General features: G+C 48.1%; 1 protein-coding gene across 1 annotated transcript in view; it reads right to left on the reverse strand.

Moving 5' to 3' along the window:
• Positions 1–6,689: 6,689 nt before the first annotated feature.
• TGM7 (transglutaminase 7) overlaps positions 6,690–13,226 on the reverse strand; it is a 49,998-nt gene continuing 43,461 nt past the window's right edge. The window contains exons 10-13 of the mRNA XM_060174498.1: positions 12,409–12,735; positions 10,436–10,596; positions 7,473–7,606; positions 6,690–6,961 (exon numbers count right to left, since the gene is read on the reverse strand). Of these exons, the coding sequence (XP_060030481.1) occupies positions 6,802–6,961; positions 7,473–7,606; positions 10,436–10,596; positions 12,409–12,735 (782 nt within the window). The 3' untranslated portion in view covers positions 6,690–6,801. The remainder of the gene's footprint in view (positions 6,962–7,472; positions 7,607–10,435; positions 10,597–12,408; positions 12,736–13,226) is intronic.

Here is a 13,226-nt window from a genome sequence, read left to right on the forward strand (position 1 = left end):
AGGCCTGGGAGCTAAGCAGGCTTAACTAGCACCTTTTTTGTTTAGATGGAAGGAAGGCTGTAACCCACAGCAGAGGGACAGGGAAGATTGTGGGATACTCAAGTTGGGAAATGTGAACTCACCTGCCACCCTCATGGAGTGGTCCAGCTCTAGGTGGCAGTGGAGGGGCCCCCAGACCTCCCTAATGGCCTGAGAGATAAGGACACCAATCTGGGCCTTACCACGAATCACCAGCATGCCTTTACACAGGCTCCAGCTTCCCTGTCTGTAGAATCAGGGTACTTGTGGGTGCCTAGCTTTGAGGGGAAGGTGAGGAAACTCCCCAGACAACTGCAAAAGGAAACCAGAAAAATTCTCTGCATCTTCCCTCTACCCATCACAGAAATGGCAATAATCTCCCAAGGGAGCTGTTTATTTTACCTTTAATTTTTTTTTTCTTTACTGGGAGGACTAAAGGTATCTCAGCTTCTCCTCCGCCATCATGTTCCAGGATCTGAACACTAGCCCCCGCCCCAGAGTCCTTTAATACACCAACTCCAGTCCAAGTTCTGCTTTGTGTTTTCCCTTCTGTTCTTATTTTTCAGCTTCTGTCTATCTCATATTCATCCTTCTATTTCTGTCTTATCTCACTTTTAAAAAGACTTATTTATTTGTTTGTTTATAAGTGAATGAGAGAGAGAGAGAGAGAGGATATTAGGATGCTGGTCATCAAATTCAGGACATTATGCTTCTGTCCTGTTCTCTGATTTTGTGCCATTTCTCCAGCTTCCAAGAGAGATCATTAAGTTGATCCCAGTTCCTCTGCACATGAATGTCCTTCAGAATTTACAAACCACCTAATTTTTTTATTGAGGCACTATCAAGCTTATTGGGTTCTGACTAGGAGCCAATGGGTCTTGAGAACTCTGTGAATTCTCTAATCCTCTCTCTTCTCAGTGTGCTTTGCAACTTGCTTCTGTTAACCCTTGAGCAATTTTTCCTTCTAGATATGGATCTCAGCTTTTCGTCCTTTTTCTCCTCTGGGGTTTCTGCATTGTCCAACCATGCATGCAAGTGAGCTAGGCACTCCATGAAACCCAGTGTTATTTATCTATTTATTTATTTTCTCATAGATACCAGGAAATGAACCCAGGGCCTTGCACATGCACCATGTCATCAAGAAAGCTTTCCAGCCCACTGTTTAATTATGGGGGGAGGGGGAGAAGAGAGAGACAGAGAGAGAGAGAGAGAGACACCAGAGCATCACTCCACCATTCTTAGAGCTCCTCTGGTACTTCCATGTGGTGCCAGGGCTCAGACCCAGGATCTCACACACAGCAACGTGTGCATCCTTCTGGGAGAGCTATCTCCCAGCCCTTTGAGATAGTCTTGCTCATCCAAATGAGATAGGAGGAAATGAAGCCAGAAGGCTTTTCTTATATGAGAAAAAGTTACAAAGTATGGTTTTTCAAGTTAAACGTTAGGTGGGGAGGGAAGGAATTATCCAAAAGGTCAAGTGGGGAGCTGTCGTTAAAATTTTCGGAGGCTCTTGCCGGGCGGGTAACAGAGACGCGGAGACAACGGCTGGGCAGGGAATCTGTATTTCTTTATTCAGGAACAACGATTCATAAACTAAGACAAACTAATCACCAAACAGAACTCTGCTGTCTCTTTGCGGCGGCACAAGCACTCTCTCTTACTCTCGAACTCAGGAACCCTCTCTTACTCTGGAACTCAGGAACTCTCGAACTCTGCAACTCTTCTACTCTCGAACTCTGAAACTCTCTCGGGGTTCCTTGGGGCGGGGCCAAGCAGGCCCACGAAATTAGCAGGCCTGATCTAATTCTCTTGGCGGGGGAGAACTAGCACCCAATGTAAAGCATACAACAGGGAGCTAGGGAGACAGATGGGCTAATGTTCACACACCTTGAGAGAGAGTCCCCTCAACCTCTCCCCAGGGTGAGGAGGAAACCTTTGCACCCTTACCCTGCCAGTAGTACAAGTGACTGAACAGGTAAGGCAATGGCTTCGGAGGAAGACAGGACACTGGAGAGGTGGGGCGAAGTTTCAGCTTTCCACAACACCCAGGCAGCTTCCGGGGTGCCCTTGCAGGTGGGCCTGGAGCCACCCAAGACACAGCTTAACAAGCAATGACAAAACCCCAGAGAAATGCCCAATGGAAAGAACCCAGTGCCTAATGGGGCTGGGCTCAGCTGGCCCACAGGGTGGAGTGGGGTGTGTGCAGGCACCTGCCCTTCCGGCCCAAAGCAGCTTGTGTGAAAGCAAAATAAATAAAAAGCAGAGGAGGTGGAGGGGGAGCTGGGGAAGAGGGGGAGCTTGCAGAGCCACAGAGACCAGGAGCCCACTCTTGAAACTCTCTCTCCCTGCATTTCTGGATTTTCTGGATTTCCTGTGGGAGAAGATGTCCAGGTATCCCAGCAACCTCGTAAACACCGCCAATGATACGGTAGATGCTGAAGGCATCCAAGCTGTTGACTGATGTAGCCTAAGGAGACCACCAGAGTGCTGTCAGTTAACACCACCCCACACGGTTGTCATTTCTTGTCTGTTGTGAGTACATTTAAGATCTGGCCTCTAAGGTGGCTGGGCAGTGGCACACCTGGTGAAGTGCTTGTTTCAGTGGGTGTTGGGCACTGCATTCAAACTCCTGGTCCTCACCTGTGGGGGTTGGGGGAGGCCACAGGAGCAGTGAAGCAGGTCAGCAGGTATGTCTTACTCTCCCTTTATCTCCCCCTTCCCTCTCAGTTTCTTTCTGTCCTATCAAATAAAAAGAAAATTAAAAATAAAAAGGGGTGGGGGTCACCTGGAGCAATGGATTTGTTGTGCCAGCACTGAGTCTCAGTGATAACCCTGTTAGAAAGAAAGAAAGAAAGAAAGAAAGAAAGAAAGAAAGAAAGAAAGAAAGAAAAAAGAAGGGGACAGGTGGTGGCACACCTGGTTGAGCACACTTGTTACAAAGTGTAAGGACCCAGGTTCAAGCCCCCAGTCTACACCTAGAGGGGGAAAGCTTTGTGAGTGGTGAAGCAGGGCTGCAGGTGTCTCTCTCTTCCCTTCTTTTTCACAAAAAAATTTATATTTATTTATTTATTTATTTATTCCCTTTTGTTGCCCTTGTTGTTTTATTGTTGTAGTTACTATTATTGTTATTGATGTCATTGTTGTCGGATAGGACAGAGAGAAATGGAGAGAGGAGGGGAAGACAGAGAGGGGGAGAGAAAGACAGACACCTGCAGACCTGCTTCACCACCTGTGAAGCGACTCCCCTGCAGGTGGGGAGCCGAGGGCTCGAACCTGGATCCTTACGCTGGTCCTTGCGCTTTGTGCCTCCTGCGCTTAACTTGCTGGGCTACCACCCGACTCCCTCTCTCTCCCTTTCTATCTCCCCCTTGATTTCTGGCTGTCTCTATCCAATAAATAAGATAATAAAAAATGTTTTTAAATAAAGAATGAAAGAGAAAGAAAGAAAGAAGGAAAGAGAGAGAGAAAGGAAGGAACGATGGAAGGAAGGAAGGGAGGAAGGAAGGAAGGGAGGGAGGAAGAGAGGGAGGGAGGGAGGGAGGAAGAAAGAGGGGGCCAGGTGATGGTGCACTGGGTTAAGTGCACATAGTATGTAGTGCAAGGACCCAAGCAAGAATACCAGTTTGAGCCCCCAGTTCCCCACCTGCAGGGGGGTTGCTTCACAAGTGGTGAAGCACTTCTGCAGGTGTCTATCCTCCCCCCCACCTCCCTCTCCCTATCTCCCCATCCTCTCTCAATTTCTCTCTGTCTATCCAATGAAAATGGAAAAATGGGCTCTAGGAGAGAGAAAGAGAGAGCTATCTTGCCTCTTGGTAGCTTTGGTCTGTAATGATTTTGTCAGCTGTGTTCACTATGCTCTACATATTACATCTCCAAAACATACTCCTCTTCTTACTGCAAGCTTGTACCCATTGACTAACTTCTTAATTCCCCCAGCTCCTGGTAACCACCATTCTCCCTTTTAGATCTCACACTAAGTCACCTCAGACACAGTATCTGTCTCTGTCTGACTGATGTCACTTAGCATAATCACCTCAAGTTCTGCCCATTTAGTTACAGGTGGCAGGGAACCCTTCTTTCTCATGGTGAGTAATCCTGCATTGTATTACCCCTTCCTTATCTGTTCATCCTTTCTCAGACACTTAGGTTGTCTCCAGCTCTTGGCTATTGTGAATGATGCTGCAATACACAGGGGAGGGCAGATATCTCTTTGAGATAACGATTTCCCTTCCTTTAGATAGATACCTATTGTTGGATCATATGGTAATTCTAGCTTTTTATATTTTGAGGAACCACCACACTGCTTTCCATAGTGTTACCCCAACTTCCACACCCACCCAGCTAACACAAGGCTTCTCTTTATTCCATGTCTTCACCAGCACTGATTTTTCTCCTGCCCTTGTGATGATGGCTGTGTGATGAGAACTTCAAATAATAATAATAATAATAATAATGCCACAATGAGATTACAACTAATATGAGTTCCTATATAATGCAGTTTTTTTTTATTAATTTCCTCTTTATTTTACCCCAATCTTTTACATATACTCACTTAGATGGTGTTTGTGTTAAAAGTATCTATACATAATTATGTAATATTTCTCTCTATTATGTTACAGTTCCTGTATTGTGGTATGTCTTTTCTCTATTTCATTACTTTTCGAAATACACAAACTAGCTGAAACAATATTTTAGAATTATTATACATTATCAATGTTAAGCTTCATAAAATCTAAGAAATAACCCTAATTATTAGTTGCAAATATTAAACTCTGAGTTTGATCAGATACAGATGATAAACATGGATTTCTAGTATAATAATGCAGTTTTTTATCTTCATGTCATTGCTATTTATAGAATCTTAAATGTTCTAAGAAATAAAACCAATGAAGCTAAACACGCACATACACACACAATGAGAAGGGGAAAGGGACAGGCGAATGTGTTATTTATCCACAGGTATTTCTCCTGGGGTGGGGGAGGGGGCTTTTGGTGATTTGGGTTGTTGTTGCTTCAGTTTTCTGTTCTTTCCAAATGATCTAGAGTGGGCACAATGATTTGATGAACCACCAGAATAAAATATAAAAGAGGCGGGGGTGGGGGTGGCTTTCGTCCTTAAAATAATAAGAGCAAAAAATCAGGCCTGAGAAGTTAGGGTCACTTGGAGAGGACAAAGATAATTAGAGGAGTGGGTGGTAAGATAGTGCAGTGGTAGCACAACTGACTCACATGCTAGAGGTCCCAGGTTTGATCCCCAGCACCAGAGCTGAGACATTCTCTGCTCTCTCACCTTCGTGTCCTGGAGCCCCAACTCTCCAGAGCCCAACCCCACCAGGGAAGGCTAGAAGCAGGCTGGGTGTCTGGGTTGATCTCCCAATACCCACTTGGAGAAGCAATTACAGAATCCAGACCTTCCACATTCTGCACCCTTTAAAGAATTTTGATCCATACTCCCAGAGGGGCAAATGTTAAGGGAAGTAAATAGAGGGCTCTGAACTCCAGTTCTACCAATGTCCAAAGCATCTGTCACCAGGAATCTTGGTTTTTTTTTTTTTTTTTTTTTTTTTTAGGAATTTTGTTTTTATACTGTCACTGAAAGGAAGGTGAAGCTAGAAAACAACAGAGGAAGTCAAGCACTATTTCTTTTATCTGAGAGAGAAAAGGGAAAAAGGAAGGTCACTTGGAAGTAGTAATAGGTGCTTAGGAAATGAAGGCAAGACCATAGAAAAAGATGGACCGTGAGTCAGACAGCAGCGCAGAGGGTTAAGCACATGTGGCGCAAAGCGCAAGGATAGGCGTAAAGATCCCCAGCTCCCCACCTGCAGGGGAGTCGCTTCACAGGCGGTGAAGCAGGTCTGCAGGTGTCTATCTTTCTCTCCCCCTCTCTGTCTTCCCCTTCTCTCTCCATTCTCTCTGTCCTATCCAATGACGATGACATCAATAACAACAACAATAAGAACTACAACAATAAAAACAAGGGCAACAAAAAGGAAATAAATATTTAAAAATATTTTTAAAAAATAAAAAGATGAGCAAAAAAGTATATAGATAGACAGTGATAGATATAAAGCCAGCCCATATCTGTGACCTTGGGAGAAAGACTGCATTTTCCAGTGGAGGGGTGGAGGACACAGAACTCTGGTGGTGAGAATGGTGTGGAATTACACCCCTAAATTATCTCATAATTTTGTAAATAAATATTAAACCACTAATAAAAATAAAGTTTAAAAAAGATTGGTCCCGCTCATAAAAATAAATAATTTTTTTAAATAAAAGAAAAGCAGGGGTAGGCATAGGAGGGGAAGGAAATCAGGGACCTCTTGAAAGCAGCTGGTTATGCTCAGCTTCCTGGTCACCCTGGGGGCCTGTCCTGAAAGGCCCTTTCTGGTTGTCCAACATGCTCTCAGCATCAACAGAGAGGCCCATCAGGGAGCACCTGACCAGGTCTCCTTGGCACTAGGCACCCTCCTCTCAAGCAGCTCCAGACTTCCCTCCAGCCTTGATTGGCAGGTTAGCTGAGTGCACTGGGCTTGTTAAAGAGAGAAAAGGAAAGAACTGTTGGAAGGCTCAGCTGTAGAGCCAGACCAGGAGGCCCAGGCAGCAGCAGTAAGGCAGCTGCTCATTAGCACAGAAGAGAGAACTCCAGTGATAAACAACCTTGTCTTTATTGCCTCAGGCTAGGAAGAAGATTGAGAAGGGTCCAAAACAGCACCTTCCTGAAGCAAGGCTGGACTGGGAGGGAGCGGAGGGTGTAAGAGGCACCATGGGAAGGTTGGGTGGGGCTCAAGAGGCTCCTGCAGCCTCCACAAAGATGTGTTTGTAGCCCTTGATCTCCTTGATCTCCTTGCTGCTGACCAGGACTTGGAGCTGGCGGGGTCCTGACTTGATGGGGTAGAGGTCCAGCTGAACGTGGATGGTGTGTTCAGCCACCAGTGTCCCGAGACTGAAAGTTAAAAAGAAGCCTGTTAGGGGGCCAGGCGATAGCACAGTGGGTTAAGCTCACATGGCACAAAGCGCAAGGACCGGCTCAAGGATCCCGGTTTGAGCCCCAGGCTCCCCACCTGCATGGGAGTTGCTTCACAAGTGGTGAAGCAGGTCTGCAGGTGTCTATCTTTCTTGTCCCCTCTGTCTTCCCCTCCTCTCTCCATTTCTCTCTGTCCTATCCAACAACAATGACATCAATAATAACTATAACAATAAAACAACAAGGACAACAAAAGGGAATAAATAAATAAATGTTAAAAAAAAAAAAAAAGAAGCCTGTTAGATTGTTGGGGAGGAATTGCTAAGTGGGGTGATCTGACTCCCCTCTCAATGGCTGAGCACCTCCCACCCCTCCCCCCAGCCTCAGCCAGCACTCTTCCTTGCCCACGGGGGTGAGATCAAGGAGGCACCGCCCAGGAGACTGAGGACCCTGTCTGGAGCTGGGATGGGAGGATGGTGGCTGCACTTACTTCTTTGATATCTGCCCATTAATGAGGCCACTTCCTTCCAGCACCATCGTGCAGTTGCTCAAGGCCATCGAGAGGGTGTTGGTAAGGGTGACGTGGACTTCCAGGGCCTTGCCCACCTCAGCTCTCTTGGACACCTGTGTGGAGAGAAGATCATGGGCAACGGGCCATGTTTCTACACTCCACCTGAGTAGCCTTACTCGGGCCCTCCCTTCTGCTGACCACAGGGAAATCAATACTACTCAGAAAATTCTGAACCCAGACACACTTCCTCTGGGTGACAGTATTTCAGGAAACTACCACTGAGGGGAATCAGCACCGAGATGAAACCTGTCTCCCTACTCATCATCTGTCTAGCCCAGGACACAATTAATCTCTCTCTCTCTCTCTCTCTCCCTCCCCTAGAGCAATGAATCCATTGCTCCAGGGGGCCATTTTTCTTCTTTCCTTTTTAACTTTCTCCCCCCCCAACAGAGAGAAATTGAGAGGAAAGAGGGAGGTAAAGAGAGAGAGAAACACTTAAACACTACTTCACTGCTCATATAGTTTCTCCCCTGAAGAAGGAGGCTGGGGGATTGAACCCAGGTCCTTGCTCATCTAACATGTGCACTCAACCTGATATGCCACTACCCAGCCCTCATGATTAGATTCCATCTAAGTGCCAGGTCCAGTACTCAGCTGTAGCTAGTAATAGCAATGAAGTGCTAAAATGCATCCCAAGGATGGATCTAAAATTGACCAGAGACTTGTGACTGGCTACTGGGGATAAGTGGTGTCTCATGTGGCATCCATACGCCATCAGTGATGTCATCCTGACACCAAGGTCACAGACTGTGTTCCTTGAAGAGACAAGACCTGGCCCAGGTGTGCCGGATCCCAGCCTGGCTCTCTTTCCCCCACTGCTGTCCTCACACTGAGTTTTCCCAGGTGCTCTCAGCGCCTCCCAGGTGAGCCCTGCCTGTGAAGCAGCACAACGTCAGCCTGTGAGCAGGTGGCGAGGAGTCTGTGGACCCCTCCTGGGATGCCCCATCAGCAGTGCCTGCCCAGAGCAATGGCTCCTCAGGAAGCAGAGCTGACATGTGCTCTGACCACTCAGACCCCACAGGGGCCACATTCTGGTTCAATCTGGGAAACTAGGAGAAGGAAGGTCTAAGTATGCTTCCTGATTTCTCTGGAATTCAAACGAGAGAAACAAGTCCTTTGTATGCTAATGAGGGTGGTGAAGTCAAGCTGGTAAAAATAATACAGATTCTCCACTGGTGTCTTATGCCAGGAACCAAGTAACAGCCTGCTTGGCAGCCGCTGTGCTCACCTTGGTTCCAGCTGGGCCCAGGACTCTCTCCTCAGCACCAGGCTTGTGCCCTCCAGGTGCTGTACCAGAGACGGTGCCTGACAGCTCCAGAAAACCTGGCAGATACCCAGGGGAAGACTGTTGGGAGGCCAGGTGGCTTGTGACCCAGAAACTGAGCCTTGTGATTTAGGGTAAAACAGGAAGGTGGGTAAGGTGACTTCTGGGAAGGAAAACCCTGGTAATGGTTGCTGGCATAAAATTGTAAAGACTTTTTGCCAGGCTGACAGAATAGCAAGAATTCAGAGGTAGGCTAGTGAAATGCCCGCTCATCTACTCGCCCCACCCCACCCCACCCCACCAAGGCTTAAGACATTTACAAGTAAAAAAAACAAAACAAAACTAGCTGTTGGGGCCAGGTGGTGGTGCATCTGGTTGAGCACACACATTACAGTGTGCAAGGACCCGGGTTTGAGCCCCTGGTCCCCACCTGCAGGGGTGAGCTTCATGAGCTCCTTTTCACTACATGTCATTCTCTTGGTGACTATTTCATTTTTCTTTTTTAAAAATCCTTTTAAAAATTACTTATTTAGGGAGTCAGGCAGTGGGTTAAGCACACGCAAGGACCCATGTAAGGATCCCGGTTCGAGCCCCTGGCTCCCCACCTGCAGGGGAGTCGCTTCACAGGCGGTGAAGCAGGTCTGCAGGTGTCTATCTTTCTCTCCCCCTCTCTGTCTTCCCCTCCTCTCTCCATTTCTCTCTGTCCTATCCAACAATAATGACATCAATAACAACAACAACAACTACAATAAAAAAACCCAAGGGCAGTAAAAGGGAAAATAAATAAATTTTAAAAAATTATTTATTTATTTTAAGAGAGAAATTGAGAGGGGAGGGGGTGGTAGAGAGGGGAAGAAACAGAGAGATACCTGCAGCCCTGCTTCACCAATCATGAAGCTTCCCCCCTGCAGGTGGGGACCAGGGGCTGGAACCTGGGTCCTTGCGCACTGTAGTGTGTATGCTTAACTAGGTGCACCAGCACCTGGCCTCGGTGACTATTTCTTAACTTATTTATTCCAATAAACTCCCTAAAAGCTTTACTGCATGCTGCCCTATTCTCTCCCAGATCCCATCTACCGCTGGCCAGAAAGAAGGCCAAATATGTGGTGGTGATGGGAACAGCTCACCCTCCTCCTCCCTCCCTTCCTCCCTCCTTCATCTGCATTCCTCATTGGGCAGTGGCCATTCCCATCACCCAGGATCCTGAACTGGAAATCTGAGGTGCACCTTTCACCAGTGTCCCCCTTTCTTTCCATCCCCCATTTTGTCAGCAGCCACCTTTTAAATGTAACCTTGTCTCTCTCCTACCAGGCCTCCTACCCCCGGCCTCCCCTCAACACATACACACACCCTCATCACTGCCTTTGGTTTCTGCTTCAGCCAAGCTGTTTCCTCACTTGAAATGCCTTTCAACTTCTCTTACAGACCCCCCAGATGTCACCTCTTCTGGGAAGTCCTGAAGCTTCACCCTCCCTCCATGAGGCCACATTGTACCGTGCTTTAATCATCTGCTCTGTGTCCCAGGCAGGGTCCACATCTCTGTGGCCACTGTGTCCCCGGGCCCTGCGTTGGGTGGGTCAGAGGACCCTTGGGCCCCATCTCTGTGTAAATGTCTCACCTCAATAGACAGGTGGGGTGGCTCCAGTGAGATGTCCTTCAGTACCAGGATGAAACTGCCCATCTCCTGCACCTCAGCAATTGCGGACACTCGGATCAGTTTCTCATCCGTCAGCTTGTTTCTGTAGCTGCTGTAGGGGAGCACGAGCGGCCACTGAACCTCTAAACACAGATAAAAGGCACTGAGTCTGGGGAACGGGCCTCAGGAGGAGAGAGGAGAACGGGGGGTGAGAGATGAATGTGTGAGAGGGGGGAAACCACCTGGAGAGGCAAAATAGCTCACCTGGAGAGTGAGTGCACTGCTCTGCCACGTGTGACCCGGGTTCAAGCCCTTCCCCCACTGTTCTGAAGGAAGTTTCAGTGCAGTTCTCTCCCTCTCTCTCTCTCTCTCTCTCTCTCTCTCTCTCTGCCTCTCTACCTCTCTGTCTCCATCTTTAATCTCCTTCACCTTATCTTGGATGGAGCTTGCAGGAACCACACTAAGTGTGAGATAAGCTAAAATGAGAAGGATGAATACCAGATTATCTCACTCACAGGTAGAATTTCAAAAAAACAAAAAAGGACAGAAAGGAGAAACAAGGTGAAAAGCGAAACTTAGACTAGGCTTGGTGTATTGCAACAAAGCAAAGAATTCTGGGTCGGAAGAGAGGAAGGGAAAGGGATGGTGGGACTTTGAGGGCGAGAGTGTTTTGCAGAAACCTCTCACAGGGAGATGAGAGATGAACCCGTGTGTCAACAGCTGCACTATAATCCATCAACCTCCTCCAATTAGAAAAAATGTTTACATGGCACCTGAGAATGAGTGACTCTGGACACACATGAGAAAGTCTGTGCGTGCGTGTGTGTGTGTGTGTGTGTGTGTGTGTGTGTGTGTGTGTGTGTGTGTGTGAGAGAGAGAGAGAGAGAGAGAGAGAGAGAGAGAAAGAGGTGGTGTGTGCCCTGCTCCCAGAGGGCACTACAGTGCTTCACCTGGGTGGATCGAGGGTGTCCATGTGGCATCTAACCTCCAGCCAGTGGCAGTGAAAGACACATTTGTGTAGACGTGAGAGTCTCCACTGTGAAAGGACCGAACCCATCCCCTCCACACCCGCATGCCTACCCCAAGCCTACCTCTTTTATTTTTAATTTTCATTTTGTTGTCACTATTCTGGGATAACTTTTTCAGATAGACAGAGAACAAGAGAGACTACAGCACCAAAGCTTCCTCTGGCACCGTAGAGCTCACACGGTATATGGGGACTCAGACCTTGTTTCTGAAGTTCAGCTATGAGTAAGATCATCCAGTATTCATCTTTCTCATATTGGCTTATGCTACTTAATATGATTCCTTCGAGCTCCATCTAAGATGAGGAGAAGGACATTAAAGATAGAGACAGGAGAGTCGGGCGGTGGTAGCAGCGGGTTAAGCGCAGGTGGCACAAAGCTCAAGGACCGGCATAAGGATCCAGGTTCGAGCCCCTGGCTCCCCACCTGCAGGGGAGTTGCTGCAAAGGCGGTGAAGCAGGTCTGCAGGTGTCTATCTTTTTCTCCCCCTCTCTGTCTTCCCCTCCTCTCTCCATTTCTCTCTGTCCTATCCAACAAGGATGACATCAATAACAACAACAATAATAACTACAACAATGAAACAACAAGGGCAACAAAAGGAAATAAATAAATATTTTTAAAAATTATTAAAAAGATAGAGACAGGTAGAGAGGCAGAGAGAAAGAGGAGGGCAGAGGGGAGGAAGAGGGAGAAGGAGAAGGAGAAGGAGAGGGAAAGGAGAGGGAGAGGGAGAGGGAGAGGGAGAGGGAGAGGGAGAGGGAGAGGGAGAGGGAGAGGGAGAGGGAGAGGGAGAGGGAGAGGGAGAGGGAGAGGGAGAGGCCACAGTGCTGAAGCTTTCTTCAATGCATTGGGGCTAGGTTCAAACCTGGGCCATGCAGCCACCCTCCCAGATGAGCCATCCCACGGCCCCCAGGCCTGCCCCTAACTCACCCTTCCCAAAGTCCAGGTGCAAGTGCATTGTGAGATTCCACAGGGGCTCCCAGGTGCCCCCCTTGTGCAGCAGGGGCTGAGCACAGAAGCGCACAAGCAGGGAGATGGGGCCCCGGGGGTGGGTCCTGTTGTGCACCCTGCGAGCATGCAGCCTGAGCAGCAGGTCATGGCCCCACTCAGGCGTCCTGGCCAGGTGTAGCTGCAGCTGGGCCGGCTGGTTCTGGAAGCCCCCAGAGCCCAGCAGATCCAGGAAGGGTGACGAGGCCCCTCTGGAACCCAACATTTTCCGGGCAGCCTTCATGAAGATGGACCGCTCTTCTGAGGAACCTGGCAGAAAAGAGAGACTGGGTGTGAGGGGACATCAGCAGGGAGGGGACCCGAGGGGAAGAGCGGGCACCAGCAATGCCATCCCCCACCCCACCACATGAATGGCTGTGTGAGGAGGAGGGTAGAGAGTGAGGGCAGAGTTGCTTGGTGTTGGGTTCAAATCCCTGCCCTGTCACAGTCCCTGCCTCTCCAGGTGCTCAGCCCTATCACCTATAACCCAGGGGTAACCTTGTCTCATACACCATGGTCAAAATTTACACCAGATGAGTGGGTGAACATAAGCGTCAATCTTGTCACCACCACCATCATCATCTAAACCAGCATCCACCAGCCATGACATCATCTCCCCAGACAACAACTTGGGTCCACCTGCATATCAAGATGTCAGGCTCAGGAAAAAACTAGTATAGTCATGGGCCCTCTGGAATATAACTAAAATAGACTTGCTAGCTATTTCCAAAATGGAGACCCCAAGTCTTCATCTGTACTAT

Source organism: Erinaceus europaeus, chromosome 16 (genome assembly GCF_950295315.1).
Source record: "Erinaceus europaeus chromosome 16, mEriEur2.1, whole genome shotgun sequence".
NCBI classification, from domain to species: Eukaryota; Metazoa; Chordata; class Mammalia; order Eulipotyphla; family Erinaceidae; genus Erinaceus; species Erinaceus europaeus.